At 41.8% G+C, this 27,809-nt stretch overlaps 1 protein-coding gene across 1 annotated transcript; it reads right to left on the bottom strand.

The window, feature by feature from the left end:
• Positions 1-397: 397 nt before the first annotated feature.
• LOC135076432 (splicing factor 1-like) lies at positions 398-27,809 on the bottom strand. Its single transcript, XM_063970900.1, has 16 exons — positions 27,416-27,809; positions 24,303-24,413; positions 23,209-23,341; positions 19,643-19,880; positions 18,618-18,764; positions 17,842-17,914; positions 15,353-15,505; positions 14,579-14,685; positions 10,288-10,454; positions 5,598-5,756; positions 4,644-4,766; positions 3,186-3,348; positions 2,129-2,200; positions 1,226-1,365; positions 707-764; positions 398-501 (listed from the first exon to the last, which is right to left on the bottom strand). The coding sequence occupies exons 1-16, from the start codon at positions 27,601-27,603 to the stop codon at positions 398-400; spliced, it is 2,136 nt and encodes a 711-aa protein (XP_063826970.1). The 5' UTR covers positions 27,604-27,809.

Below are 27,809 nucleotides of genomic sequence, written 5' to 3'. Positions count from 1 at the left end.
TTCACTTTATACTTCACTTCACCGCGACCGGAGGGTTCAGGAACATCAAAGAACTGAGTTTTTTTTTATCAATTCCAAGATCAAATAAGAAATCGACTAAACAAATTACGTTTCACCACTATCGACCAGATTCTTCGATTAATCACGTCAAATATCGATACATTCAATACAGGGTTCACATCGAGGACAGCGGAGGACACAACATCATTTCATCCATGCGAACGTGAGATCACACCGGATCGTCCGCTATATAAATAAAATGTCGTTCCATTCATAAACAAATAAATAAACGCGGTGAGCGCGCACAAAGTCAATCCGTTCAAGGCAAAACGTACACCTGATTCAGTACCGAACACCACGGACGAGACGGCTCCACGGCGAGCGGGCGCGGCCCGGCCTAGCTGCTGGACACGGGCGGCGGCGGCGGCGGCGGCGCCAGGAAGGGCGGCGCCCACGCGAAGCCGCGCCACGGCCCGCCCGCGGACCCCGCCGGGCCCGCGCCTGCAGGCACACACACTGTCAGTCACACTCACCACGCCCGACGCCGCGGCACGCTTCCGCTCTGCAGGCGAAGCTGGTGCCCCGCTCACGGTTCGATGTGTGCGTGAGAAGGGTTTCGCTGCGGCGCGGAAGTGTGCCGCTGGCGTAGGTATATTGATTTAAATATACAGTAAAATCATAGTATTAATATTTCTATCGTACGCACCTGGCGGCGGCGGCGGCGCATGCGGCGGCATGCCGGGAGGACCCATTTTGTTTTCGCCCTGAAAACAAAACAAAACTTCGTTCAGACTCGGTGACAGTCTAGCGGCGGATGTAAAAATATTAAAACTGAGAAAGCTGCGTACGCCCGTAACACGCGTACGTCGGTTGGACGCATACCGCCCGTCGAGTGAATCAAAAACTTATGTACCGTTACCGTATGAGATCGACGGTGTACCTAATAAATAAAATAAAAAGTTTCAATCTTTTCCTGAGATCGAATCGTATTATTGAAATAGGGAAAACTTGTTTTTTTACCTATAAATAATTATATGTAACTAGCGGCCCGCCCGCGACTTCGTACGCGTGGACCCCGTTTTACCCCCTCGACGGAAATACCGTTGCGGAATAGCAACGGCTTGTATTGGCGGAAGACCCGCGCCGTCGCTGAGATGGGCGTCGTTTTGCAAAACCACACTCTGTATAGATTTAAAAAAAGTAGGAAAGATTGTCGGGCACTCACCTGCATCAGCTGAGCGTGCGACGGGTGCGGCGGGTGCGGCGGCGGCAGCGGGTGCGACGGGTGCGGCGGCGGCGGGTGCGGCGGCAGCGGCAGGTGCGGCGGCGGCTGGCTGCCGGGCGGCGGCGGCTGGCTGTTCACGCCTGCCACACCCAACGATGAGGGTCAATCGTTGATTTTTATTGGAAAAAAGTAAAAAACACAATTCGTTTTTTTTATTTACTATCTTTCAGTTAGACTTGTGATCGCTGACCGTCTTTAAAAGGATCCTGAATTATTAAATTCGAAACGAACGACACGTTTTGAAAATATTTTTCAATGACCCCCGTGTTTGCAAATGAAAAATTTATTTTTATATTACACGCTTTAGTTGAACAAGAAGAGATCTATTTGAATGTTGTTGTTTTTAAAACATGACCGACAGTTTTTTTAGATCACACGATCAAAGCACTGCGAGCACCACACCTCGAAGGCGCCAGCACTCACAGTACAAAATTTACAACGTCATAAATGGCTTCGCACCTCCGGAGAGGCAGCGCACTGACAGTCCGGAACGCAACAAACCATCGAGAGCACCGAGCAACGCTCGCGGTGTGTTTCGAAACACACCCTATAGTTTATCCTCTTTTGTGTGACATTTGACAGTAGCCATATCGAATTTCGGTTATAGTTCCAAAATACTGGACTGTCCTGTCGATGACATTGACAGTGGGGCGCCACCGTCAATACCGGATCGCTGGTTCAGATTTTTGCCATGTTGGAAACCATATAGTTGAACGATGGTAGCGCCCCCCTGTCATTGAGTTTGGTGGGACAGTTCAGCGTGGGTCATCTATAGTGCCGTCTCGCAAATGTCACCAAAGAACACTGCTTTGCGACGGCGTCGGAGCAGCACGGGGGACTCACCGAGCCAGGGCGCGGGCGCGGGCGGCGGCAGGTGCGGCGGCGGGAAGGGCGCGGGCGGCAGCATGCCGGCGGCTGCAACGGGACACCAGCGTTAGGGGCAGAGGAAATACAAATGAGTAGGTCATTTTCATAGAAACGCCCGAGCGCGGTTTGTATGTGAGCGCGCCAATACGTATGCGGCGCGCACGCACACACTGACAAAATTTAGCGTGGATTAGCGGTGAGGTGCGTTGAATTTTGTCAGTGTGTGCGTGCGCGCCGCATACGTATTGGCGCGCTCACATACAAACCGCGCTCGGTGCGTTTCTATGAAGATAACCTACTCATTTGTATTTACTCTGTTAGGGGGCGCGCGCAGGAAGCGTGGCGGGATCAGCTTCTCTTTTGGGTGTTGTTCCTCATTTTTCTGAATCGGTTCTTCGCCGAGGTGATTAGTGATCGTTCGTGCATAAAAGGAGGAACGATGGAGAAAAATGAGAAATAACGGAGTTCAGTTCGTCTTCCCGCGTAAATCTCCCTCGTTGAAATACGTGATACATCTTCGTACTTCAGAGTGGAATTAGAAAGGTTAGCTTTTAATTTAGGTTGAAGATAGTATTAGTAAAGAAAAAAACATAATCACTAAAGATGTAAACGATCTTCGAAGTCGTGAAACTTGTTAAAAATCGCATTCGCTACATCGCACTCACAGTACAGTGAATCTGGCTAACCGACCATCAGTATAACATCGACTCAAAATATTATTGCGAATTTAGTATTTTTCGCTTTTATTTTTTAGCCTAGGCGCAGACCACCGACTTTTAGTTGGCCGATAGTCGAATCGGGCTGTTAATCAGTATGAACATGTATGGAAGTGCGCACATTACACCGATTTGGTATCGGCCGATTCTTCATACAAATTAGAATCGGGCCCAACTATCGACCAATAACTAAAAGTCGGTGGTCTGCGCCTAGGCTTATATTTCACAACAACGGGTGAAAGACGCAAAACTTTTTTGAAATAAGATAAAATCAAATTGAAAAGCAAAAAAATAATAATAAGGAAACCGGCACTGACCCGGCGGCGGCGGCATGATGGGTCGCGCGGCGTGCGCGGGCGCGAACAGCGCGGGGGCGTAGCGCCGGCCCCCGCCCCCCGCGCCGCCCAGCCCCCCCCCGCCCGGCGGCGGCGCCTCGCCCAGCTCCGCCATCAGCGACATGTACTCCTCGTCGATCTTGGCCTGCGGACCCACACAACCTCGTCATTACGAGAATCTCGAACTATAAGCCCTTTTATGTCAAGCGGTATAGGACAAATCTGGGAGCACAAAATGTCGTTAATAGACTCTGCGTTGAATATAACAGGTTCTACGGGGCCACTGGTGCCACCGAAAGTGATCTCCTGCACTACTCCCAAACACAGTATAAAAGGAAACTATACTCCTTTATGACGTCTCAACTGTTTGTGTCAGATTGAGCTATGGTAACCGTTTATTCTTTTAGTAAATGAAAAATAATTTGCATTTGTAGTAAGTAAGTAGGGGAGGTACCTACTTATAATATAAGTCATGTTTAAATCAAAATTATACTATTATTGATATGATTAAATGTCTTTTATGTGTGCATGGAACGGTTCGGAACAAACTGCATTGAATCTATATTGCATGTTGTGTCAGCCTATAATTGTTGTTGCATTGTAACTTTGTTCATAATTGTTATTTTTAAGTGTACATGTTGTTATGTAACAATGTTGGTAAACCTAATAAATAAACAAATTACAACGGCCGGGTGTATGTCATGTCGCGCGACGAAAGTTGAGACGACCGCGGCACTCGCGCAGACGTGATTTGCACATGCGAAGCGCGCCCGATTCGTTAAGGTGGCGGTTCACACCTCGACAGAGACACGAGACCGAGACGGGAGACCACGACCGCTATTTGACTAGGCAGAGACCTGTCTGTTTCTGTCTCGCTTGCGAACTGTCGCTTATACATTGTCTAAAGTCAAGTAACGTTCGCGGTCGCGCGTCTCGGTCTCCTGTCTCTGTCGCGATGCGTACCGCCACCTTTACACGTTCGAATTCAAAATTTCAAACACACTAGCCGACTTGCCTCCGTTGAACGTTACGTAACGCAGAGAGAAATCTTTGCTCGCGTTTACCGCCTCAACTGTCGCCGCGCAACCTTTTTGTTTGTTTAGATAATAACGGACACTGGTCCGTTATTATTTTTCCCAACCATGATACCTTTTTGAGAAATGTGATAAAGAGTAAAGCCTGGTCTGTGAGCACGTATAATTTTGTCCAAAGACCCCAAGCTACCCATCCTTATCGCTCGCGCGTAATTATCTTGCTGTCGCGACTGTGCGACGGGCGCCCGCAGTGAGTGTGCTAGCGCGACAGCAACATAATTACGCGCGAGCGATAAGGATGGGTAGCTTGGGGTCATTGGACAAAATTCTACGTGCTCACAGACCAGACTATAGATAGAATAATAAATTGTCGGATGTTGACCCGGATACGGTGTTGGTAGCGTACCTTGTGCGCGCTGGGCGCGGGCGCGTGGCCGGGGCGCTTGGCGCGGCAGTCGCGCGCGATGTGCCCGGCGCCGCCGCACGACGAGCACACGATGCTGTTGGTCACGTTGGGCTTGTCCGGGCACTGCGGACGCCAATGAAGGAACATTATTTTGTATTATTTATGAGAGAATAACACGTCATCAAAGTTGACGTGCGCGACGATGCGATATTGGCATTTCACCTATATTGCGCGTGAGCGGGGTGCGGGGCAATTACGTAGGGAAAGAAAGACAGTAAAAAATTATAAATCATTACAAAACGCTAATTATATTATTGTTTCAATTTAGAAGTTGTAGACTCATTGTAAAATGTTTAACTATAATAAATCATTACAAACCACTTTTTTATTTCAATTAACATATTGCAGGTAGACTCAATCACAAAATCTAAGAAAAAATTTAAATGACTGAAATCAAATTGACCGAAAGGGCTCCTGCATACGTGAACACCGCTGCCGCGCCGCGGGCGAAATTATGCTTTGATGGCGCGGTGGCGGCGCGGCGGCGGTTCTACTCGGTGCGTATGAACAGTGCAAAGGAGCGGCGGCGGCGCGGTAGCGGCGTCATGTGCAGGAGCGCAAAATGTTCGTTTTTGACAGTTTACGACTAGTTTTTGACCGTAAACGACGGCCAATGAAAATCAGCCGCTTCAGTAATGTGAGCGCTACTCACGAGCCAGGTCTTGTGGTCGGTGGCGGTGCAGTTGGCGCAGCGCTGGGCGTCGTGCTCGCGCAGCGTGCCGTTGAGCTGGGCCAGCTCGCGCAGCCGCTTCAGTAATGTGAGCGCTACTCACGAGCCAGGTCTTGTGGTCGGTGGCGGTGCAGTTGGCGCAGCGCTGGGCGTCGTGCTCGCGCAGCGTGCCGTTGAGCTGGGCCAGCTCGCGCAGCCGCTTCAGTAATGTGAGCGCTACTCACGAGCCAGGTCTTGTGGTCGGTGGCGGTGCAGTTGGCGCAGCGCTGGGCGTCGTGCTCGCGCAGCGTGCCGTTGAGCTGGGCCAGCTCGCGCAGCTGCATGCGGCGCAGGTCGTTCTGCCCCTCCGGCACCTCCACGCCCTGCCGGATCACCTCCTTGATCTGCGGGGAGCGAGCGTTACAGACGACGAGGCACTGGAGCGACGATGCAAACGTAATAAAACTTCAACGACATGCAAGCGACTTGATCGCTAGTAACTTTTCGTATTCACGTGTTAGGCCCAGAACACACGGTGAAACGCAACTGAAACGATCGGTTTCATTTCAAACCGGTTTCAAACTGGTCGCGTCGTTCCTTTGAGAGACCACACGTCTCTCAAAGGAATCTATGGCAGAAACTTAGATGCAACTCAAAAGTAACTAGAAGTTGCAGTTTCATTGTAATTGCGTTTCACCGTGTGTTCTGGGCCTTAATTGCCCGATTTTGTTTCGATTTCATTTTTAGGCGGTTATCACACTGCGCCGCGCTCCGTCGCGGAGCGCGTGATTTCATATAAAAAATCGCGTCGCGGACGCGTTGTAAGTGTGAAGTGCCGCGCGTGTTTTCCATACAAACTGAGGTACTTGCATACAATTAATAAATCTGTCGCCCCGCGCTCCGCGACGGAGCGCGGCGCAGTGTGATAACCGCCTTATGCATGTTCAATCGTTACCTCCGCGGTATTCACCTATTACCTATTTGACAAATCGTTCAGTTGCGATCCTATCGAGTATAGATGACCTACACTGAGCTGTCCCACCAAACTCATCGACAAGGGGGCGCCACCATCGTTCAACTATATAGTTCCCAACAGCAAAAGTCGAAACCAGCGATCCGGTATTGACGCTGGCGCCCCCCTGTCAATGTCACGGGTGGGACAGTTCAGTGTATTGGGTCTATATCGTTCTATCGAAATGACACGTGAATTCGGATTCAGGACTGTTTTTCAATAGGACGACTTCTAAACGTCAACGAGATTTCGAGCGTGTCAAAATACGTGAAGCAGGCCGCTGACCTTCTCGAGGATTCCGTGGAGGGTAGTTGAAAGGAAAGCATGGTCGATCTGTTTTAATGGTTTCAATTTATTATTTATTTATTTATTTATTAGGTACACCAACAAAGTCACATACACAATACAGTTCATACATTTTAACATGGTTTAACACCTGATACGTATATGACCTCAATTACAGGTATACACAGCATTTCTTTTTGCAATGTTAGGGTAATTATACACCAGTAAAAACAAAAATCGATTGAATAGAGTCTAGAGTTTAAGCACCGAACAATATAAAGGACTTAGTAATTGTTCATTTTGTTCGGTGCCTAAGTCGTTCCGAATACAGGCTTGAGTTTTGACTTAAATTTAGGGAGGCTGTCACCGAAAACGTCAAGACCGGTGTCTGTGTCTGGGTTGCCAGCCACCGCTTTATTATACGTTGCACACAACCGGTTAAGTGGCGAGTTTTGGCCTAACTTAGTTTTGCACAAGGGGATGTGAAAGAGGTCTCTACAGAGATAGCGAGAACTTTGCCTTGGAACACGAAAACGAATTTTTTCAAGTGAGTCTTGGGAAACTACCATGCCGTTGAGAAGTTTGTACAAGAAAAGTAAGTCTAGCGTCTTGCGACGGTCGCATAGTTTCTGCATTTTGAAGAAATCAAGACGTTCTTCATAGCTGTTGTGCACGGTAATCTGACCGCGACTGACAAAAGCTAGATGTCGCGTGAAAGAGCGGTTTATTCTTTCTATTCTGTTGATGTGTGTGTTGAAAAAAGGATTCCATACTATGCTGCTGAATTCGAGAATAGACCTAACAAGGGAATTATAGAGAGCTATTTTGGCGTCAATTCGACGAAAATCTTTTGTGGCACGTTTGAGGAAGCCAAGCATACGGGAAGCCCGGTTGACGATGTTATTATAGTGCGATATGAATGATAACTTTTTATCCAGGATGACACCCAAATCTCTTATCTCATCAACCCTGCCAACCTGAGAACCATTTATTGAGTAAGAGGTCTGAAGAGGGATTCTTTTTTTAGTGAAAGTTATATGGTGACATTTTGCCACGTTTAAGATCATTTTATTGTCCTGGCACCACTGATAAACGGACTCTATATCTTCCTGCAAAAATGCGGAGTCCTCCCAGGATTTAATTTCGCGGTATATTTTCATGTCGTCAGCAAACAGTGAACAATAACTGTGTTTTACGCGCCGTACAACGTCATTCACAAAAATTACGAACAGTACAGGACCTAGGTGGGAGCCCTGGGGAACTCCAGAAGTTGCCTTATAGCTATACGACTCATGCCCGCTCACGACTACAGACTGGGTACGGCCAGCAAGGTATGATTTAAACCATGACAAGAAAGGATCCGCTATACCATACGACTTTTCCAACTTACTCAATAATGTCAAGTGGTCTACTTTATCAAACGCACTGCTAAAATCCGTATATATTGAGTCCACCTGTCCACCCGAATCAATTTCCCCAATCAGTGAGTTGGTGTAGGAGAAAAGATTGCTAGTAACAGATTTTTTTTCCCGGAAGCCGTGCTGTTGATCGCTTATCATGTTTTTTGTATAGTTAGTAAGAATTGGGCATATTAGGGATTCGAAGAGTTTAGACATAGCGGACAAGATGGAAATAGGCCTATAGTTTTTAACATTTTCACGCTCGCCACTCTTGAAGATAGGGACAATGCGTGCCTTTTTCCATTCCTCGGGAAATATGCCAGTAGACAAGGATTTATTGAAGATTTCAGTCAGCGGATAGGCCATTACTGATGCGCACCTTTTTAGGAATAACGGTGGTATTTTATCGGGTCCTGCACTCTTGTGTACATCAACGCGTTTCAATCTATGTAAAACCTGTCTCTCATGTATGGTGACTTTATGTAGTGGAAGGTTTTCAAAAATGTCAACTGTGTGCTTACTCTCCAGCTTGGAAGGTTCTGAGTAGACAGAACTGAATTGAGCTGCGAAAAGATTTACCACCTCACTGGCAGAGCATGCTTTGACGTCTTCTCTGTACATGTTGGATGGAATGGTCCCTGAGCCGGCCCTTTTGTCCTTAATGTATTTCCAAAAGTATTTAGGATTTTTGTGAACATTGTCTTCAACTCTTGCTATATAAGCCTTGTAGAGAGATTTAGTTAGTTGCCTACAACGATCTCGTAAAATTTCAAATTCAATTTTATCACGTGGATTACCAAATTTTTTAAATCTATACCTAAGTTTTTCCTTTTCTGCAATGAGATTAATTAGTTTTTTATTAAACCATGGGGGATGATACTTTTTACTAGTAGATTTGTATTTGGGAACGTTTTCGATGACCGCCTCGTTAATTCTATCATACAACACTGCAACCATATCATTAACACTTAGGTCTCTAAAGGCATCACACCAGTCCACACTCTCTAAGCATTTGTTGATGCAATCAAAATTTGCCTTATAAAAGTTAAAATCTGAACGAGGTTTGACAGCTATATAGGAGCCTATGAGGTTACCAAAACTTATTTCTAATTGTGGATGATAAGAGTCTAACCTACTGAAAACATTAAGGGGCTTGGTGACTGTTACATCTGACATGTTTGTTAGGACTAGATCAAGTATTCTACGGTCGCAATTAACGATTCCATTACACTGATTCAAACAAGACAGAGACATAAAATCAACTAAGCTATATCCAAGATTACTATTGTAGTTGTGAGGTAATAATTTATTATTGTCGTCATCCAAGGTCCAGGTTATAAAACCCATATTAAAGTCCCCAATCAACAAAACGTTGTCTACCTTAGTTAATACTTCACTGGACTTTGTGAAAAAATTGTTCACGTTATCAAACCTCAGTGGCGGAGGCAAGTAAATGGCACATATCGCTATCTTTTTCATATTTTTCTCTAATGGAAGCTCGATGACAATCCACAGATCCTCGCCATCAGTTTCCCATTGCCGAACTCTATACGAGATGATATCTTTTTTGACTATTATCATCACTCCTCCACCTCTGGATTTTACAGGTCCCGAACACGATGAGCGATCCTTTCTGTAGACCGTATATTTGGGATCGATGAACTCACTGTCGTAGATATCGGGCGTTAACCACGTCTCCGTGATGACGATCGCATCGTAGTCGCACTGCATAGCGTTCATGTAAAAGTCTTTTGTTTTGGTTTTCATGCCTCTCACATTTTGGTAATAGATCTTGAAAATAATAGAGATACTCCCAACTCTACTGTTGCCATCATCGGATGGTTGTCTAGGCAATCAATTCATCTAGAACGTCTCTATTGGAGATAATTTTAGGTCGTGAAGATTCATCCTTACGTACGTAAATTTTTGGACTTTAGTGTACTTTGGTGTTATTTTGTGTTCTAAAGTGCAGTGAAGTGATAAATTATAAAAATAACATTGAAACACTTCGAATTTGAGCGCGCATCGAGTATCGAGTGGGTTGTCGTATGAACAACCTGCTTCGGACCCGGTGACGTCTTGAAACCTGCTTACGGGCATATTTAACTCCTCGGAATCCACGAAAAATCAATAGAACTGAAACACCCACGTTCTGTTGATAAATTATATCAATTTTTCACTCGACATTGGCAGAAATAAAGGTTTGGTTGCCAGAAATAAAAAAAATAAAAAACTGACCTTCTCGACGGCCTTCTTGACGCAGTCGGCGTTGGTGGCGGTGATGTAGGCGTGCAGCGGCTCGTCCTCGCCGGGCAGCGGCTGGCCGTCCTTGCGGCCCACCTTGCCCTCCTTCACCGAGCCCTTGCCGCGGATTATGATCTTCGCGCCCGTCTCCTTCTCCATCGCTGCGGGGCGGGAGCTCGATTAATGTGTAGGCCTAAAGTACATTCGTTTCTACCGCACGGCTCAAAAGTTAGACACGCATATTTATTGTAATACTAGCTTTCCGCCCGCGGCTTCGCCCGCGTGGAATTTTGTCTGTCACAGAAAAACTTTATCGCGCGCGTCCCTGTTTCAAAAACCGGGATAAAAACTATCCTATGTTCTTTCCCGGGACTCAAACTATCTCTATGCCAAATTTCATCAAAATCGGTTGCGAGGTTTAAGCGGGAAAGCGTAACAGACAGACAGACAGACAGACAGACAGACAGAGTTACTTTCGCATTTATAATATTAGTTGGGATTGGAGAAAAATCCTTATAAAAACTTTAAATTTATAAGTAGGTACATTTTAAGGATTTTTACCATTATGTTTAGAAAACACAGCATTCAGAGCGCTTTCACATTAGGGCGTTAGAAACGAGACAGCAGCGCGGCAGCGGCGTTTTTATAATGTGAAGGCATGCATCCGCTGTCACATAGTATGAAACTTTCGGCAGCACGTCTGTCGCGCCGCTAAATCGCCTAAATGTGAAAGAGCTCTTACTTAAGAGCGTTTACGCCGTTTGGCGCAAAAACAGTACTTTTTCAACTCGTTACAATCATTAACCAGTAATACTACAAATATGTTATAGGCATAAATAGTTAGGCAATTTCGTCGTCTAAATAGTTAATTGAGAAAATATTGCGATTAGTTTAGCATTTAAGAATTATATCAAGATAAGTCCACACAGGTTTTGTAAATTTCCACTTTAGCGTCAGTTTACAAGCTGATTTGTTTATAAAAATACTGTGAAAACGATTTAACAAACATTTATATCCTATAGCATAGATCCTTGGGCAAATAGTTATCTGAGAAAATTTTTAGATTTAAGCATTTTACAATAAGAAATCACAAATTAAAAGAACGTGAAATACCCAAAAATCAAAGTGATTTTTTCACCAATATTCTTCCTTTATTCAACCCAAAAATAGCTTAATATAATAGAAGAATATCTTATCTAAAATATTTACTTTGAAATTTAAAATAATTCATTGTAATTTTTTTTCTATGAGTATTTGAAAAGTACTATAAAACGCCGCGCACGAATCGTTCAAATTCAGTCCGCCTCGAGGCGTTCCAGAGTGAGGTCACGTCGCTCAGTGCTCTGCTGACATGTGTCACGCGTACGTTGATCTTTGACAGGTAGCTGGACTTTTATAGTGTATCCGCAAAATCTTGGTGGTAGATTTTGCGATCACGTGGTAATTAAAATATTTTATTGTTATTTTTCATTACAGTCTATTTTTACTACAAATTCTATTTCAGACGTAATGAAAAATAAAATTAAGTTATTTTTAGCGATGAAACGAAAACGAATGACGAAAATTTGGAACAGCAAGTTATGTATGTATACCTACTAATATTATAAAGAGGAATAATACTAATAATTTATTTGCCATAAATAGGTGGTTACAGTATAGTTAATAGGAATGCTCTGCCAGCAGGGTCCCACCACCTAGTTGTAGGGGGAACATACACAACATATTACAGTCGGAAAATCTTTGCGGTAGGTACCTCGGATTGTAGTTAGTTGGACAGTGGTCATTTGACGGCCACTTGAATCGTCTCACCCCTAAGCTTTTGGCTACCGCCGGCGCACTAAGCCGGTTGATGCCTAATCTCGGAGGCCCGGCTGCACTGAGTCGCTGACTATACTTTTGCGTCGCGCGTTATATGGTCCTATATGGGGCTCGAGTATGGCACAGTGCTGTGTAGTCGTATAGCATCCTACTGTTAAAAAAAGCGCAACGCATGATATCACTGAGGCACAGGCTGAGGTAATTCGTGGATACCGCATAGTATCCGCAGTCCGTCTATTCCCGGTTGTGGACACTGACTATGTCCCTACTGAGGATAAAATTTATCCTCAGTAGGGACATAGATGGGAAAAAAAATATTGTCATTAGTGGCGACGTATAACAATCCTACTAATATTATAAATGCGAAAGTTTGGATGTCTGGATGTTTGTTACTCTTTCACTCAAAAACTACTGAACGGATTTTGTTGAAACTTTACAGTATTATTGTTTATAAACCAGATTAACATAATTATAGGCTATAATTTATGACGATATGTGACAAATAAATTTCAATAAATAAATAAGACGTGTCTAAAAAGCGCAATCTATCGTCATTGGTTAAAATCTACAGCGCTGGACAAACTACTGTTTTTGACGTTCGTAAATATTCATGCGGGGGAAGCCGTGAAACGCCATCTATCTACATGATATCAAACAACAGATTTTACGAACTAAGGAGTAAAACGAGGTCCACGCGTACGAATTATTAATAAAATTAATAATATTTGTATTCATCTGGTCTTACTTGACTTTTACTTTACGTATGTCATGCACGATGACATTTGCGTCAATATTTGTGTACGTCCCCACTAGGCATAATTGGGATGTATTTTTCTAATTTGTCATAAGTTGTGAGAAAGCCTGTAGCTACAACTGGGAAAGTATGTGTCACCACTGGTGACAATCGATATTATTTATGCCATTTATCCTCAGTGGCGACAAAGCTAGTGTCGACAACCGAGAATAGACGCCAGTTGCGAGGTGACCATAGGTCCCAAGGGGAAATGTACGTGTACGTGCACCACGAGAGGTAAAAGGTAGAGGCTTGAGGATCTAGGCCCTAGAGTGCTGAAGGGTACGCCTGGCCGTCAGCCAAATTTTACATCGCACCATAGAGGCAGTTCTGCCTGTATTAGAGGAGTGGGTGCGACGGCATGATCGTCTCACATAAAGGGCGACCCAGGTTCCTCCAATCCTCCAATAACCTCTCCCTACCAATCGGGAAGGGGCGTGAGATAGATAGATAAATTGTTTATTTGTTGTAACACACTTTTTTTAATGCTTTTAACACACACATTATGTATAGTTGCTATTGAAATTCAATTCAATATCGAAATAAAGTTAGTTAGTCAAGAAACACACTAGGTGACACCACTGGTATTTTGTTACACAGGTTAGTAATAATTTCAACAGTTGCAACATAACAAAAGTGACAAAACAACATAAGATAAAGATGACTAGCGTTTCAAATAGTTCCCTGCGTCAGAGTGATGTGTGCCGCAGCGATGCAAAAAGCAAAGAGCTCAGTATAAACACTACCCTCAAAAGGGCAGAACACTGATTTTCAGCTTTTGCTAGAGAACGCATGAAGCGTACAGGTACGGAATGAACCCGCTCGCTTTCGGAAACAATATCTACATTAGTATAAAATATATGATGAGACAAATAATCTTATGGTATAGTGTGCTTACTTTCTGTGAAAGTGTTCTTTCACAGAAAGAAGCAGTGGAAAGGGGGAGCGAGAGGCCTCAGCCGACACTCCGGTTATCCGCCGCCGACACCCTGGGCGCAAGAGGACAGCTTATGGTCTCCAACTGTCCCTTCCTAACAGGCCTCGGTCACTAGACATGGAGGTGTCTGGTGGCGGCTAAGGACGAATGCTACAGGCAACAGCCAATGGCGATGTCCCGCGCTCCCTCATATCACTCATATGGATCATGGAAGAAACAGTCAGGTTTTTAGTGGGTGTAGGGGCTACCCACCTTCTGGTAGGAAGAACCCCACATTACCCACTAGCTGCCCCCGCAGCTGGTGGGTATGAAATGTTATGCATTTTCCGGATAAAAAAAGAATAGTAAACAGGAAAAGTTTATTTTGAATAGAACCGATTTGAAAAAATCTCTCACCATTAAAATTCAATTTTTTTTCTGCTGAACATAGGCTGTATAAAATATTCTCAAAATAGTAAAAAACCTTCGATAATTTACTATTTGATAAAGAATTTGTTGGAAGATTTAAAGATTTTATAGTTTCCTTGAGCTGTCACTTGACAGCCTGGCACACTTTTACGATGGTGGATCAAAGTATTTTGGTTTGACTATAGAGCGTGAGAACACGCACACAGACATAATTATTTTAGTGTAAATAAAACTAGCATCGAAATTACCTAAACTTGACATGCCACGCTAGACGTAAACGCTCTTAAGAAATACAAAAGCTGGAGGGATCGCTAATATTAGTGGTGTACCTTTGAGAGTGTTTCCGCGCGGCCCGATGAGGAGCCCCACGAAGTTGATGTCGGGGTGCTCCTCCTGCGGGATCATCACCTTGTCGTGCACGCGGATGATGGGCGGCCTGCGGAGAGTATGACGTCATCGATTTATCACAACTACGAATACATTTATCATTTTTCATATCTGTCAGTGGCGTAACTATACCGCCCGAAGCCCGTGGAAAATTCTACGGTTTTTTTAGGGGGGGCCCGGGTCCATCGATTAGGGACTTGGGCCGGAGCCTCCTCGGGTCGGGGGCCCGTAGAATTTTGGCAGCCCTGCCACCCTATAGTTACGCCACTGCTGTCGGTGCACTTTCTTCATAATAAGCCAAAACATACGATGCGTTGCAGCAAATCTTCGGATATGACGCCGCACCGCATCGTGTGCTCGGGCTCCGAGGGGAAGTTAAAAATGTCCATGGCTCAATGTTCGCGTCGGGCCGCATCTGACAGCCGATGGGGCAGCAAGGTTCTAGAATCCCACGTTACCGGAAAACGCAGCGTGGAACATCCACCCACAAGCTGGAGTGAAGACTTGATAAAGGTTTTGGAATGGAGGCCACGTTACCGGAAACCGCAGCGTGAGACGTCCACCCACAAGCTGGAGTGACGACTTGATAAAGGTAGCAGGAAGGCGCTGGATGCAGGCCTCTACCAACCGTGCGAAGTGAATGAAAGTCATTGGGAAGGCCTATGTTCAGCAGGGAACGTCCTGTGGCTGAACTGATGATGTGTTCGCATGCTCACTTGTAGTCGGGCGGCGGCTTGAACTCAGGGTTGATCTGGTGCATGCGCGTGACGAGGCGGTGGCGCTCCTCCTCCAGCTTGCGGCGCGTGCGGTACTCGCGCGTGTTGAGCCGCTTGCCGTCCGTGGAGTAGATGGGCTCGGGCGACGGCGACCTGCAACCACGCGCCCGTCACTCCCGCGCCGCACGTCCGTCCGTGCTGAGAGACTCGACCGAACGATTACATTGCTCCGAATAAACGAAAAAAGACATCACTTATTTATCATCTCAGTAGCGGCGTAAGGGGGGGGCGGTGCCAAGCATCAGGGGGTGACAAAAGTCGCGCAGATTTATTAGATTAGTACTCACTGGCACATCTGCATGGCAAATCTGCGGTCTATGTCATGATATGGGGGGGGGATTGTCTGTCAATCTTCGAATCGGTAGGTAACCCCAAAATCCTGGGGGTGACGGGGGGGGGGGGGGGGGGGGGTGATCGCCCCGGGTGCCAACCCATGCTACGCCGCCACTGTATCATCTAATACTGTTTTTCTTTTAGTGTGTCTTGTTGGTCACTGATCCAGCGAATCTAAGTCATGTGGATAATCAGTGTGTCCGGGGAAATAGTGATCAAACTTTAAAACCGTGATCCGGCTATTTTATCAAAGAAAATACTTTAAATCAGAAACTTCACCCAATTTATTTTTTTATCATCGATAGCCTGTGTGAAATAAACTATGAAAACAGAACGAACCCTTTGCTCAACAATGAGGGTTTTCGCGAATGAAAAATCCGCCAGATGGCAATACGTAGACGCGAGGTCCAAATGCTGCATGATTGGTTATTTTTGACATGACATTGACAGATATGTCAAAATCCACCAATCACGCAGCAGTCAGACCCCACATCCACGTCCCGCCATCTAGCGGATCTTTCATTCGAAAACCCTCATAGCAACGGAAGAAGTAATAGACGTAGAATAATATTTTTGCCCTCATTTTGTAGAATAACTCAAATACTGTAATACAATGCAAATAAAAATATACTTTAACGACCTGGGTTTTAACGATACTTTAAATTAACTGAAAAACACGTGTAAGAAAAGTCATGTATGTTTTACTTAAATACATCCTTAGTTTCATATGTTTGAGCTTTCTGTCTGCTTGCTACTTCTATTATAAAAAAATATAATAGGTAATTTTGTTAACTATCAAATGATACCAAATACTTATGTGCTTAACAATGTCCAGGTGCCCCTGCTGTTGCTTATTTTTAAAGGAAGAGGTAAATACTAAAAATATATTACAATACAATACTCTTGTAATTTGGCGAGAGGCGATAAAGTTGTCCATAGATCACGCCCTTAAATTTTGTTCACTACTTCCTCGGACACATTGTATATTATGTAGATATGTTATAGTCTCGCCATGGAGCGTTTTACAGAAGAGTTATTAGTTATTTAAAAAAAAAACAGTCCAGTCTCTCAGCACCAAACGGTAAGAAAAATTCTTAATTTTACGTTCTCGCATTCTAATAGAAAGGAGAAAATTTAACCGCAAAAACAAAACGCGTGAACGGAAAATTATAAAATTGAGGAAACAAAATTTGGGGTCAGATGAAGTCGCCGCCGCGGACGCCCGGGCTGGGCCCGCGGCGGCGGCCTCCCGCCCGCGTGCGAGACTAATGCCCGTTTTCACCATCAATTTCCTTATTTTTAAGTGACCCCTATGAAAACAAAATTCATATTGTGTGTTACCATAAGGATCAATTAAAAAATTAGAGATTGATGGTGAAAACGGGCATAAGGCTATGTGCGCACGAGTGATATCTTGTCACCGTGACAGTAATTATCTTTTTCTTTTACACTTTTATAAAGATAAAAAGAGATAACGGAGTACTTATTCTTATGTATGGAAAGACATACTGTCACGGTGACAAAAGTCACACGTGCGCGCGCGCCTCAAGTATAGGAGCATTGACGACTCGTTAAACGCCGTTCGTGTTCGGTACTTGACATCGATCAGTCGCGGAAAGTGCCTCTATTCAGAATTCCTAACTGCCCTAGCGCCTGAGGAAGGAATCATTATTATTGATTAATCATTATTATTGACCTGAAATTTTAACATCATTAGCCCTGAAAATAATTGTCATTAGGTGAGTGGCCGTCGCTGAAAGAATGGTCATTATCGGTTAGGTTAAATTGATCAGAATCGATAGTGCAGCGATTAGCGACCTGCGAAAACGAAAAAGGCGCATTAGTTCGTCGGGGGCCGAGCGGGCGAAACCTAGCGGGCGCGATAGCGACTCTCGCGGCCGTTTCTAACCGTACGTTACATCGTTACATGTTACCGATATCTCGACACAGTCGGATACTATCGACCTGCGAACATAACAACGGGCACATTATTGCAGTCACAGAATACCGGCACGAGGGGTGAGCGCGTCATGCGAGCACAGTAGGGTGAGTGAATAAGTCAATGTCGTATACTCATGTGCGGTGGTGGGTCTGACCTCTCCTCGATGGCGGGGATGCCGAGGTCGCCGGAGCGCAGCTTGCGGGACACCTCCTCGATCTGCAGCTGCACTGCAAGGCAAGGGTTAGCCGCGGCGGCGCCGCATTAGAACACGCTACAAGGCCCGGCCTCCACTACAGTACAGTACCTAGCGCTAGCTAACTGACAACCTGCGAGTTGCGAGGTTAAGGCGTTCTGCTGAAAGAACTGTATTATTAATTATTATTTGATAGCTGAAATCAAATTATTTTAGAACGATTCGATTAGGGTTAAAATATTTCGTAACTCATCTCATCATCATCGATTAAAAGTAAAAGTATTTGAACAGAAAACAATAAACTTTCCGGCTCACATCAAGAAAGGAATGGAATATATTTTTCTACGGACGCTCCTTTCGATCGTTCGCCTCGCCACACGGGTGAGGGAAAAATTAATAATTTTCAGTACCACCGTTCTTGATTTGAGTTTCGGGACGCACAGATGTTTTAAATGAAATCGGAAATCGCGGCATCGGCCAACCAGATCGCGCTTTCATCGTACAACAATAACACAAATAGATTTTTACTTCTCTCATAATTTCCAATATCATTATTTTCATATCCAGACAAAAGTTTGGAATAAATCTATCACATATTAATACAACAAAGCATTTTAATCACCGCTTCGGATCTTTTGGTTTCGTTTAGCGGATTTAAGAGTAATCAATTTTAAGACCGCTCAATCGTATGTACGACGGGCACGTCAACAAGCAACAAGAGCGGGTCGGATACTCACGCAGGTACTGCTCCTCCTGGTCGCGCGTGAGCGTGGAGGGCAGCACGGTGGGCAGGCCGGGGATGAAGGTCTTGTCGTGCTCCGAGCCCGTCCAGCGCGTGCGCCGCCGCCGCGCGCGCCGCTCCGCCGCCGTCTCGCCCGCCGGGCCTGCGACACGACACGCTCAATATGCGCTCTCTTACACCGTATGCGGGACAAAACTGCTGTACATACTGAAGGAACGCACTAAGCCACGATTGATGTTTTTTATTATACATATAAAAATGTGAAATTGACATTGCTTTTATATCTTGTCTTGTGGTGCTTCTCCTCAGCGTCAGCCCGTATTGTCAGGACAAGAACTTTTTTTTCTTTTGTACCTACATGTAATTTAGTTTTAGTATAGTAATAAAGATATTTCATTTTCATTGTTATACTGGAATGAAATTGAGATGTGTAAAAATTAAAATTATGTTATGCCTGACTTCAGAAAATAAAATAAATAATTATTTTATAAAACTATGATGCGAAAAAGAGTGTGGACTGTGGACGAAGCACACTTCATCTGTTTTTACATCTCGTTATAAAATTTTACTTAATAAAAGTATGTAAACATAAAGAAGAACAGTCACACCCCATACAAAAAAACCCAGACCCGACAGAAACGAGACATACCTCAGTTTTTTATGTCATGTCTTAATTAGTTAAATTATATATTTTTTATATTCGAAATCTATGTTTAACACCAAAATATTGCCCTATGTTTTTATTCCGGCGTTACACAAAGACTGATACAAAATGCCTATTTATCTATAACGTATGTACCTAAATGTCTATTGCAGCTGCTATGGAATGTATCTAGACGACCAGGAGATACAGCCGGATTATACAGCGTGGAAACGAAAAGTGATCTCACTAGATTATTTCTTAACTATACGAGATATCGAAAAACTAGTTACTGATTCTGAAAGTGCTTCACGAGCTCTTTCAAATGGTATTGAAATACCAAACTTGATCCTCATAAGAAAAAAGTGCAAATGCCTCACCCTGTCCGTCGTCCTTATCGTCGTCGGGATGGTAGTCGTGGTGCGGGTGCGGCGGGTGCGGCGGGTGCGCGGGGTGCGGCGGGCGCTCGCGGTAGCGCGCCTCGGTCCGCGCCTGCAGCTGCTCCAGGCGCTGCTGCACGGCCGTGGGCGGCGGGATGGCGGTGGCGGCGCTCAGCGCGGCGGCGGCGGCGGCTGCCGGCTGCACGGGAGCCGCGATGCGCCGCTGCGCCACAAACGTCTGTCAGCGCGACCACGCCACACGCACGCACGTCAAATAAACAAACCAAATAGAACGCCGCCGTGACACACTCAACGAAACGTTTTAAGACAAATTATAAAAACGATAATACATTCAAAATAAAACTAAAATAATAATAATAAATCGATAAAAATCAAATCTATATACAGGATGTTAGGTAAATGGGTATATGAGCCGACACTAGCCCATGTTAACATGGTTATATAAATGGTATGGTGAAGTCAGAAAATTAATATCTTCATTTAAATTATTTTATTTTTCATACAAATCGGATTTTATAAAATTTATTTTGTATGAAAATTAAAAAAAATAAAATGATGATATCAAATTTCTGACTTCACCATACCATTTATATGCCCATGTTAACATGGGCTAGTGTCGGCTCATATACCCATTTACCTAACACCCTGTATACAACGTGTCCCAAAATTCAAGGATAAGCCGGCGCCGCAGGGTGGACATAGTCATGACTACTTAAGGAAAAATAAGAAAAAAAATATATCTCAATTATTTTTTAAGTTACACAATAAATTATGAAATTCGTCAAAAATTGACACCCCTTATGATATTTTACATTACCACGACCACAATTTTTCAAATACTTCTGTTTTTTTGTTTGTATCGGCAACTTAAGTAGTGCTGCTGTCCACCCCAATTCTTAAAACCCTCAGAATCCTTGCAGTTTTTACACAAAAGTTAATCAAAATATGATATTTCCTTAAAATTTTGAACGATTTTTACTTTCACTCCACTTTGACTCGTCGTTTTGTAAAAAAACAGTAGAACAGTACTGCGGCAAGTTTTTTATAAAGTTGACGCAACTATCCAAGATTTCAAAATGGTATAATACTCTAAGAAAACTAGTCGCAAAAAAGATATGCGTACCATTTTTACAAGTACTTCGCTTGTTAGTTAGTATGGGATAAATCTTGCAATTAAATTTAAAACCAGTTCTCCTCAACCAATTGAGCTGAAATTTGGTATACTTATGTAAGTACGATGACATTGCAATATTATGGTATCATTGAGCTGGATGGAGTCTGGAGGTGGCCATAGGAACTTCTAAACGAAACGGCGGAATCGCATCTAGTTTGGGTTCATTGGACATCTTTTCGAGCACTTTAGTGCTAGATGATGTCCATGGTCCTGATGATGAAGTCAAGAGGTGACCAGGAGCTGGCCAAAGGAACTCCTAATCGAAATGGCGGATGATTATCGAGTTTGGGTTCGTTGGATTTGACTTCCCGAGCACTTGGACCATTAGATTGAGAAACAACTAAAAAGTGTAAAATAAAGTTATAATAAAAAAAAAAACTTTTTTAAAAACAAGCATTAATGCGAAATTTTACGAAAGAATTTAACGATAAAAATAATTGTATGCAAGGTTCAAATAATTTCGAAAGTTTGTAGCGCAAACAGAAAAAAAGAGGAATAAATTCCATGCGCGATTACAACTTTATTTTAATAAACTTTTTAGTTGTTTCTCAATCTCATGGCCCAAGTGCCCGAGAAGACAAATCCAACGAACCCAAACTCGATAAGCTTCCACTATTTCGTTAAGGAGTTCCTATGGCCAGCTCCTGGCCACCTCTTGACTTCATCATCAGGATCCTGGACATCATCTAGCAGTGCTTGAAAAGACAAATCTAACGAACCTAAACTAGATGCAATTCCGCCGTTTCATTTAGAAGTTCCTATGGCCACCTCCAGACTCCATCCAGCTCAATGATACCATAATATTGCATTGTCATCGTACTTACATAAGTATACCAAATGTCAGCTCAATTGGTTGAGAACTGGTTTTAAATTTAGTTGCAAGATTTATCCCATACTACTAACAAGCGAAGTGCTTGTAAAAATGGTACGCATATCTTTTTTGCGAATAGTTTTCTTAGAGTATTATACCATTTTGGAATCTTGGATAGTTGCGTCAACTTTAAAATAAACTTGCCGCAGTAGTGTTTTTACTGTTTTTTTACAAAACGACGAGTCAAAGTGGAGTGAAAGTAAAAATCGTTCAAAATTTTAAGGAAATATCATATTTTGATTAACTTTTGTGTAAAAACTGCAAGGATTCTGGGGGTTTTAAGAATTGGAGTGGACAGCAGCACTACTTAAGTTGCCGATACAAACAAAAAAACAGAAGTATTTGAAAAATTGTAGTCGTGGTAATGTAAAATATCATAAGGGGTGTCAATTTTCGACGAATTTCATAATTTATTGTGTAACTTAAAAAATAATTGAGATAGATTTTTTTTCTTATTTTTCCTAAAGTAGTCATGACTATGTCCATCCTACGGCGCCGGCTTATCCTTGAATTTTGGGACACGTTGTATATAAAAGAAAGTCGTGTTAGTTACTTATAACTCAAGAACGGCTGAACCGATTTAGCTGAAAATTGTCAGGGAGGTAGTTTAGAGCCAGGAGAAGGACATAGGATACTTTTTATCCCGTTCGAAATTAAAAAAAAAAGTCTGCTTATTTATTGCCATTAAGGCGGAACAAAGTTCGCCGGGTCAGCTAGTCACTGATAAAAATTGCCCCCAAAATTAATAAAAGTATGTAATGCTATACATACCATGTAGCTGATATATTTCTAAAAGTAAGATGTGAAGTAAGAAAAATAATTGATTTGTTGCTAATAAAATGTTAGGCATATTGTAAGTTGTAAACTTATACTAAAGATAAAGATTATTAAATTGAGCCTACTATATAATTTTCAGTTATACCTCTCTTTCAATAGCATTTTGCTGAAAATAACATTATCACAATTCATATTATGATAACATACTAATTTCAAATGTTATTTATCAAATTAAAGACAAAAAATTCACTTAACCAAGTAAATAAATCAAGTTTAAATCTTAAACAAACACCATAATAATAATTATATTGTCTTTAGGGAAAGAGCAGAACGCAAACAAATTAATCATCACTCAGATAAGAATACACATAACGTGGTTATGCATACAGGGTGTTAGGTAAATGGGTATATGAACCGACACTAGCCCATGTTAACATGGGCATATAACTGGTATGTTGAAGTCAGAAATTTGATATTATAATTTTATTTTTTTTAATTTTCATACAAAAAAAATTATACATATAAAATCCGATTTGTATGAAAATTAAAATAATTAAAATGAAGATATCAATTTTCTGACTTCACCATACCATTTATATGCCCATGTTAACATGGGCTAGTGTCGGCTCATATACCCATTTACCTAACACCCTGTATACATTAAAGCTCTGGATGTTGAAAAGCCTAAAAAGTTAGGTACGTGAGCAATGGAACAATGTTAACCTGTGCTACGGCGGCGGCGGCGAGGATGGCGGCGTGCGCGGCGGGGTTGACGGCGGCCGCGCCGGCCACCGCGCGCGCCGTGGCCTTCGTCGTCGTGCCCACCATCTGGTCCAGCAGCGCGATGGTCCCGTCTCTGTGGACGATACCGTCACCGCGTTATATAGGGTGTTAGGTAAATGGGTATATGAGCCGACACTAGTCCATGTTAACATGGTCATATAAATGGTATGGTGAAGTCAGAAAATTGATATCTTCATTTTAATTATTTTATTTTACATACAAATCGGATTTTATAAAATTTATTTTCTATGAATATTAAAAAAATTAAAATGATGATATCAAATTTCTGACTTCACCATACCATTTATATGACTATGTTAACATGGGCTAGTGTCGGCTCATATACCCATTTACCTAACACCCTGTATATTATAGCCAGAAGATGTCATCCTGAAGGTAAGCTGACTCGGCCTCGATATTTATTTATTACATATACAACGTGCTCCTTTTGTTTTCCGGAAATTTTACGGGTATATTCTATAAATAAAAACTAGTTAAAGAGTCTTAGGAATATGTGTTTCTAAAAGCATATTTTTGAAGATATTGTGGATTCTAGATTTAGAAGATACCTAGTTGATTTAGATTATAGTATCATCAATATAGTTTTTTTTTTTTCAAAATTGTCACCTAGTCTTTTTGTGCAGACTTTTTGTTGATAAGTGTATGTAAATAATTAATTATTTCAGTAAAAATTAAGTTTTTAAATAATTTCGTATAAAAAAATAAGTCGAAAAAAATTTTTGAATTTAACAAAAAATGTAATGCCATTCCATTCTTTGAAGTGGTCTAATTAATACCCTAGAGTTCCAGGAAATCAAAAAGAGCACGTTGTATTTAACCGTTACATCTTCGTAAATAGTGCCTTAAATCTTCTTGAGGTTTGTCCAGACACTATTGTTCTCTATTTTTTACTTATTATTCTATCTTTGATTAAGTGCTTGGCTGATGTTGCAAATTTTTCAACAACAAAAGGCCTTTTCTTCAGCAAATAGAATTAAGGTAACACGGAGTTGAAAAGCACCGTCAACGATTACCTGTCCTTAGACTTTCTGCCCCGACTCCGGCTTCTGCTGCGCGAGCGACTCCGGCTGCGACGTTTCTCCTTGTGCCTTTCACGGCTACGACTACGATCTCTATCTTTGTCCCTGTAATTGTTACACCAACATGAGACAAAAGACCGTATAGAATGGGTAATATAATAAATAATATAGCATTAATATAATAATATAGCATTAACATGATATGAATGAATACTGAAACTAAAACACAACACACTGAAAATTCACTAAAAGTTTTATTTGGCCATATTAGGGTCATTTCGCCTGTTCGCGTCCATTTAGTGCAGTTGGCAAGTTTGACGGCGATAATAAAAATGCCCCAGCACTCGTTTCTATGACAAATTTGTGTAATGTATTCATTATATATTCTATTTTAAGATTAACTTTCAGTTGTGTTAGAAACATCTTGCGTTTTCTTTTTAAATAGATAAACTTCAGAATTAGGCGTTATACCCAGTTTGCGTCCACAAAATCCAAATTGCGTCCACCCGTGGACCATTTAGCGTCCAGCAGCTTAGAAAAGGAATATAGGGGTGATATTTTTAAGAATTAATAAAGAAAGATTGTATTTGAACATTTCTTTATTTATCAATAAACTTAATTATTAAAAATCAACATTATCATCATTTAAAACTCACTTTAAAAAATAAAAATAATTCTTCTCAACATTGGTTTAAGTAAAAAATTCTTTATTTCTGGCCAAACATTTTTCAATCAATTTTTGACCTGGACGATCATCTTTGAAATTATTTTTAAACTCTCCGTCTCGAATTATTTTTTGAACAGTATCCAACAATTCTTGCTTTTTACTGGAAATCCACATTTAGAAATGTTAAGAAGCCATTCAACTACTTTTGTATTATTGTTCCATTTTCTTCCCTAAACTTTGAATTTTTGACGAATTTCAATATCTAATTACATGACGTGACATATCATTGGAAAGAAGACAAGCTAGAGATGTTTTTAAGATCATTGGCAATCCACTATCACCTTTAATTTTTTTAAAATCGAATTCCAAGTTGAAATTTTTATCGTGGTTTGTACCTTTGTTAAACTTTCGCGGCTCGTAACTAGATGTGCATGTGGATTGAGTGATCCTTGCTTCAATCTTAACAAAAATCGAGGAAGTTTTACTTAAAATATGTTAAAACATTGCGATGAAGTTTAAAAATTTGTTAAACCTAAGATAAAAATGTTATGGCCAATAAATAGGAGCACTCATACCGCACGCTTTAAGAAAACGTCAACATGTTTATTTCAGAAAATAAAGCCTTTCCACTTCTTTTTATAGTATTGAAAAATTGTTAAGAATATGTTAAAACTATTAACAAATTCAGAAATTCCTTGCACGTCCCGTTCCAAAGTTATGACGATTATTTAGGATCACTCACACCGCACACGGGCCGTATGAGTGCTCTTCAAAATAATGACTTTTTATTAATAAATACGTTATATTTCTGTTGGGAAATGTGTACCCTAATCAACATTTTCCTTTAGGAATCATCTAAGCCTGATATTTCTTAAATTATGACCTTAATAAAAGCAAAATATATGCCAAATAATTGTTAAAAACAATTAACAATTTTAGATACTATCTCAGTCTGCCTACGAACTACATATTTTATGAGCAGATAGAGGTAAAAGTAAGGATCACTCACACGGCATATTGGAGGAAAGAATAAAGGTTAATTTCTTCCTTCAGCTTTTAAGTTTTGTCACACTTATTCTTTAACAAATTCGCTGGTCAGTTTGCACACATTTCATCTTATCAGGCTTAGATGATTCCTAAAGGAAAATGTTGATTAGGGTACACATTTCCCAACAGAAATATAACGTATTTATTAATAAAAAGTCATTATTTTGAAGAGCACTCATACGGCCCGTGTGCGGTGTGAGTGATCCTAAATAATCGTCATAACTTTGGAACGGGACGTGCAAGGAATTTCTGAATTTGTTAATAGTTTTAACATATTCTTAACAATTTTTCAATACTATAAAAAGAAGTGGAAAGGCTTTATTTTCTGAAATAAACATGTTGACGTTTTCTTAAAGCGTGCGGTATGAGTGCTCCTATTTATTGGCCATAACATTTTTATCTTAGGTTTAACAAATTTTTAAACTTCATCGCAATGTTTTAACATATTTTAAGTAAAACTTCCTCGATTTTTGTTAAGATTGAAGCAAGGATCACTCAATCCACATGCACATGTAACTAGCTATCCAATCATTATCTGGATCTGAAATTGAATTTATTTGACTAAAGACATATTCGATATTAATATCAAATAACAGAAGCGGTTAAAAACATGCGAGAAAAAAATTTAGGCAGTTTTTAGGTCAAATTTTGGAAAAAATTAAACAAGCACAAAAATATCAATTAAAATAAAAGTAGCTCACTTAGGGTCAGATGGGCGAACTTGTATTCTTAAAATGACCTTACCTATACACATTAATATTAAACAATATGTTTTAAATTTTTTTTATAAGCAAGTATTTAACGAAAACAGTGGACGCAATTTGGTTTATTATTATAGAGGATAGGTATAGTTTGCGTCCATTGTGGACGCAAAGTGGAAGTTTTGTAAAATCGATGTAGTAATTCGCGTCCACCTTATTTTATTCGTTAAATATAAAAAACATTACCAAATTCATAATAAACATTATACCTTTTTTCATCATTAAACTGTAGAAATAGCTATCTATCCTAAAATTCACATAAAACAATATAAAACTTACCATCAAACACGCCGCTGCACACTAATTTTTATCTAAATATGCAGCGCGTGTGAGCTTCCTTGTTGAACAGCCGAGACTAACTATTTTTCTAAACAGGAATGGTTGGACGCACAGGACTTTTGTATATGTGTGTGTGCCTCTTATACATTGACGTATTAGCGGTAATGTCTTTTCGTTTGATTGGTGTGTTAGTTGACTTGTTTTCGAGGATTTTTAAAAGGAGATCGGCAAAATGGACGCGAATTGGGCGATGGACGCGAACAGGCGAAATGACCCTATGTGGAATACACATTTATCAAGAGAATGTACCAATACCATATTGGTGACGTGCATCTATGTAGGTTAACACGTACCTCTTAGAGCGATGGCGATCCCTATCTCTGTCGCGATCGCGATCCCTGTCGCGGTCGCGGTCCCTTTCTCGGTCCCGATCACGGTCCCTCTCCTTGTCGCGGTCGCGGTCCCTGGTCTTTTCACGATCCTTGTGGCGATCGCGGTCTCTTGAGCGTGACCGACTACGATCACGATGACGAGAACTCATTTCGTTTCGGGTTCGCTTTTTAATATTTTTAATTTTTTCTGCCACTAAGTGAGTTGGAACCGCTTTTGTCACTGCTTTTTCGTATGTACGTTAGTGAAACACTCGCGTTAGTAAATAAAGGCGTATCTTTAGGAAAACACCACAGTGAAAAAAACACCATCCATTTTACTTTTTTGACATTTATGACTTTTTTTTCATTGTGAGAT

The sequence above is a fragment of the Ostrinia nubilalis genome, chromosome 12 (genome assembly GCF_963855985.1).
Source record: "Ostrinia nubilalis chromosome 12, ilOstNubi1.1, whole genome shotgun sequence".
Lineage (NCBI taxonomy): Eukaryota > Metazoa > Arthropoda > Insecta > Lepidoptera > Crambidae > Ostrinia > Ostrinia nubilalis.
This window is presented reverse-complemented; position numbering and strand designations above follow the sequence as displayed.

Bases quoted from the DNA above. Each gene is read 5' to 3' on its own strand.
- LOC135076432 (XM_063970900.1), bottom strand. From the start codon at position 27,603: ATGAGTTCTCGTCATCGTGATCGTAGTCGGTCACGCTCAAGAGACCGC. The intron at 19,881-23,208 runs GTTAACATTGTT...TCGCGCTGACAG, and splicing joins CCGCCGCCGCCGTAGCACAG to ACGTTTGTGGCGCAGCGGCG. The intron at 10,455-14,578 runs GTACACCACTAA...CCCGCCCCGCAG, and splicing joins GCGCGGAAACACTCTCAAAG to CGATGGAGAAGGAGACGGGC.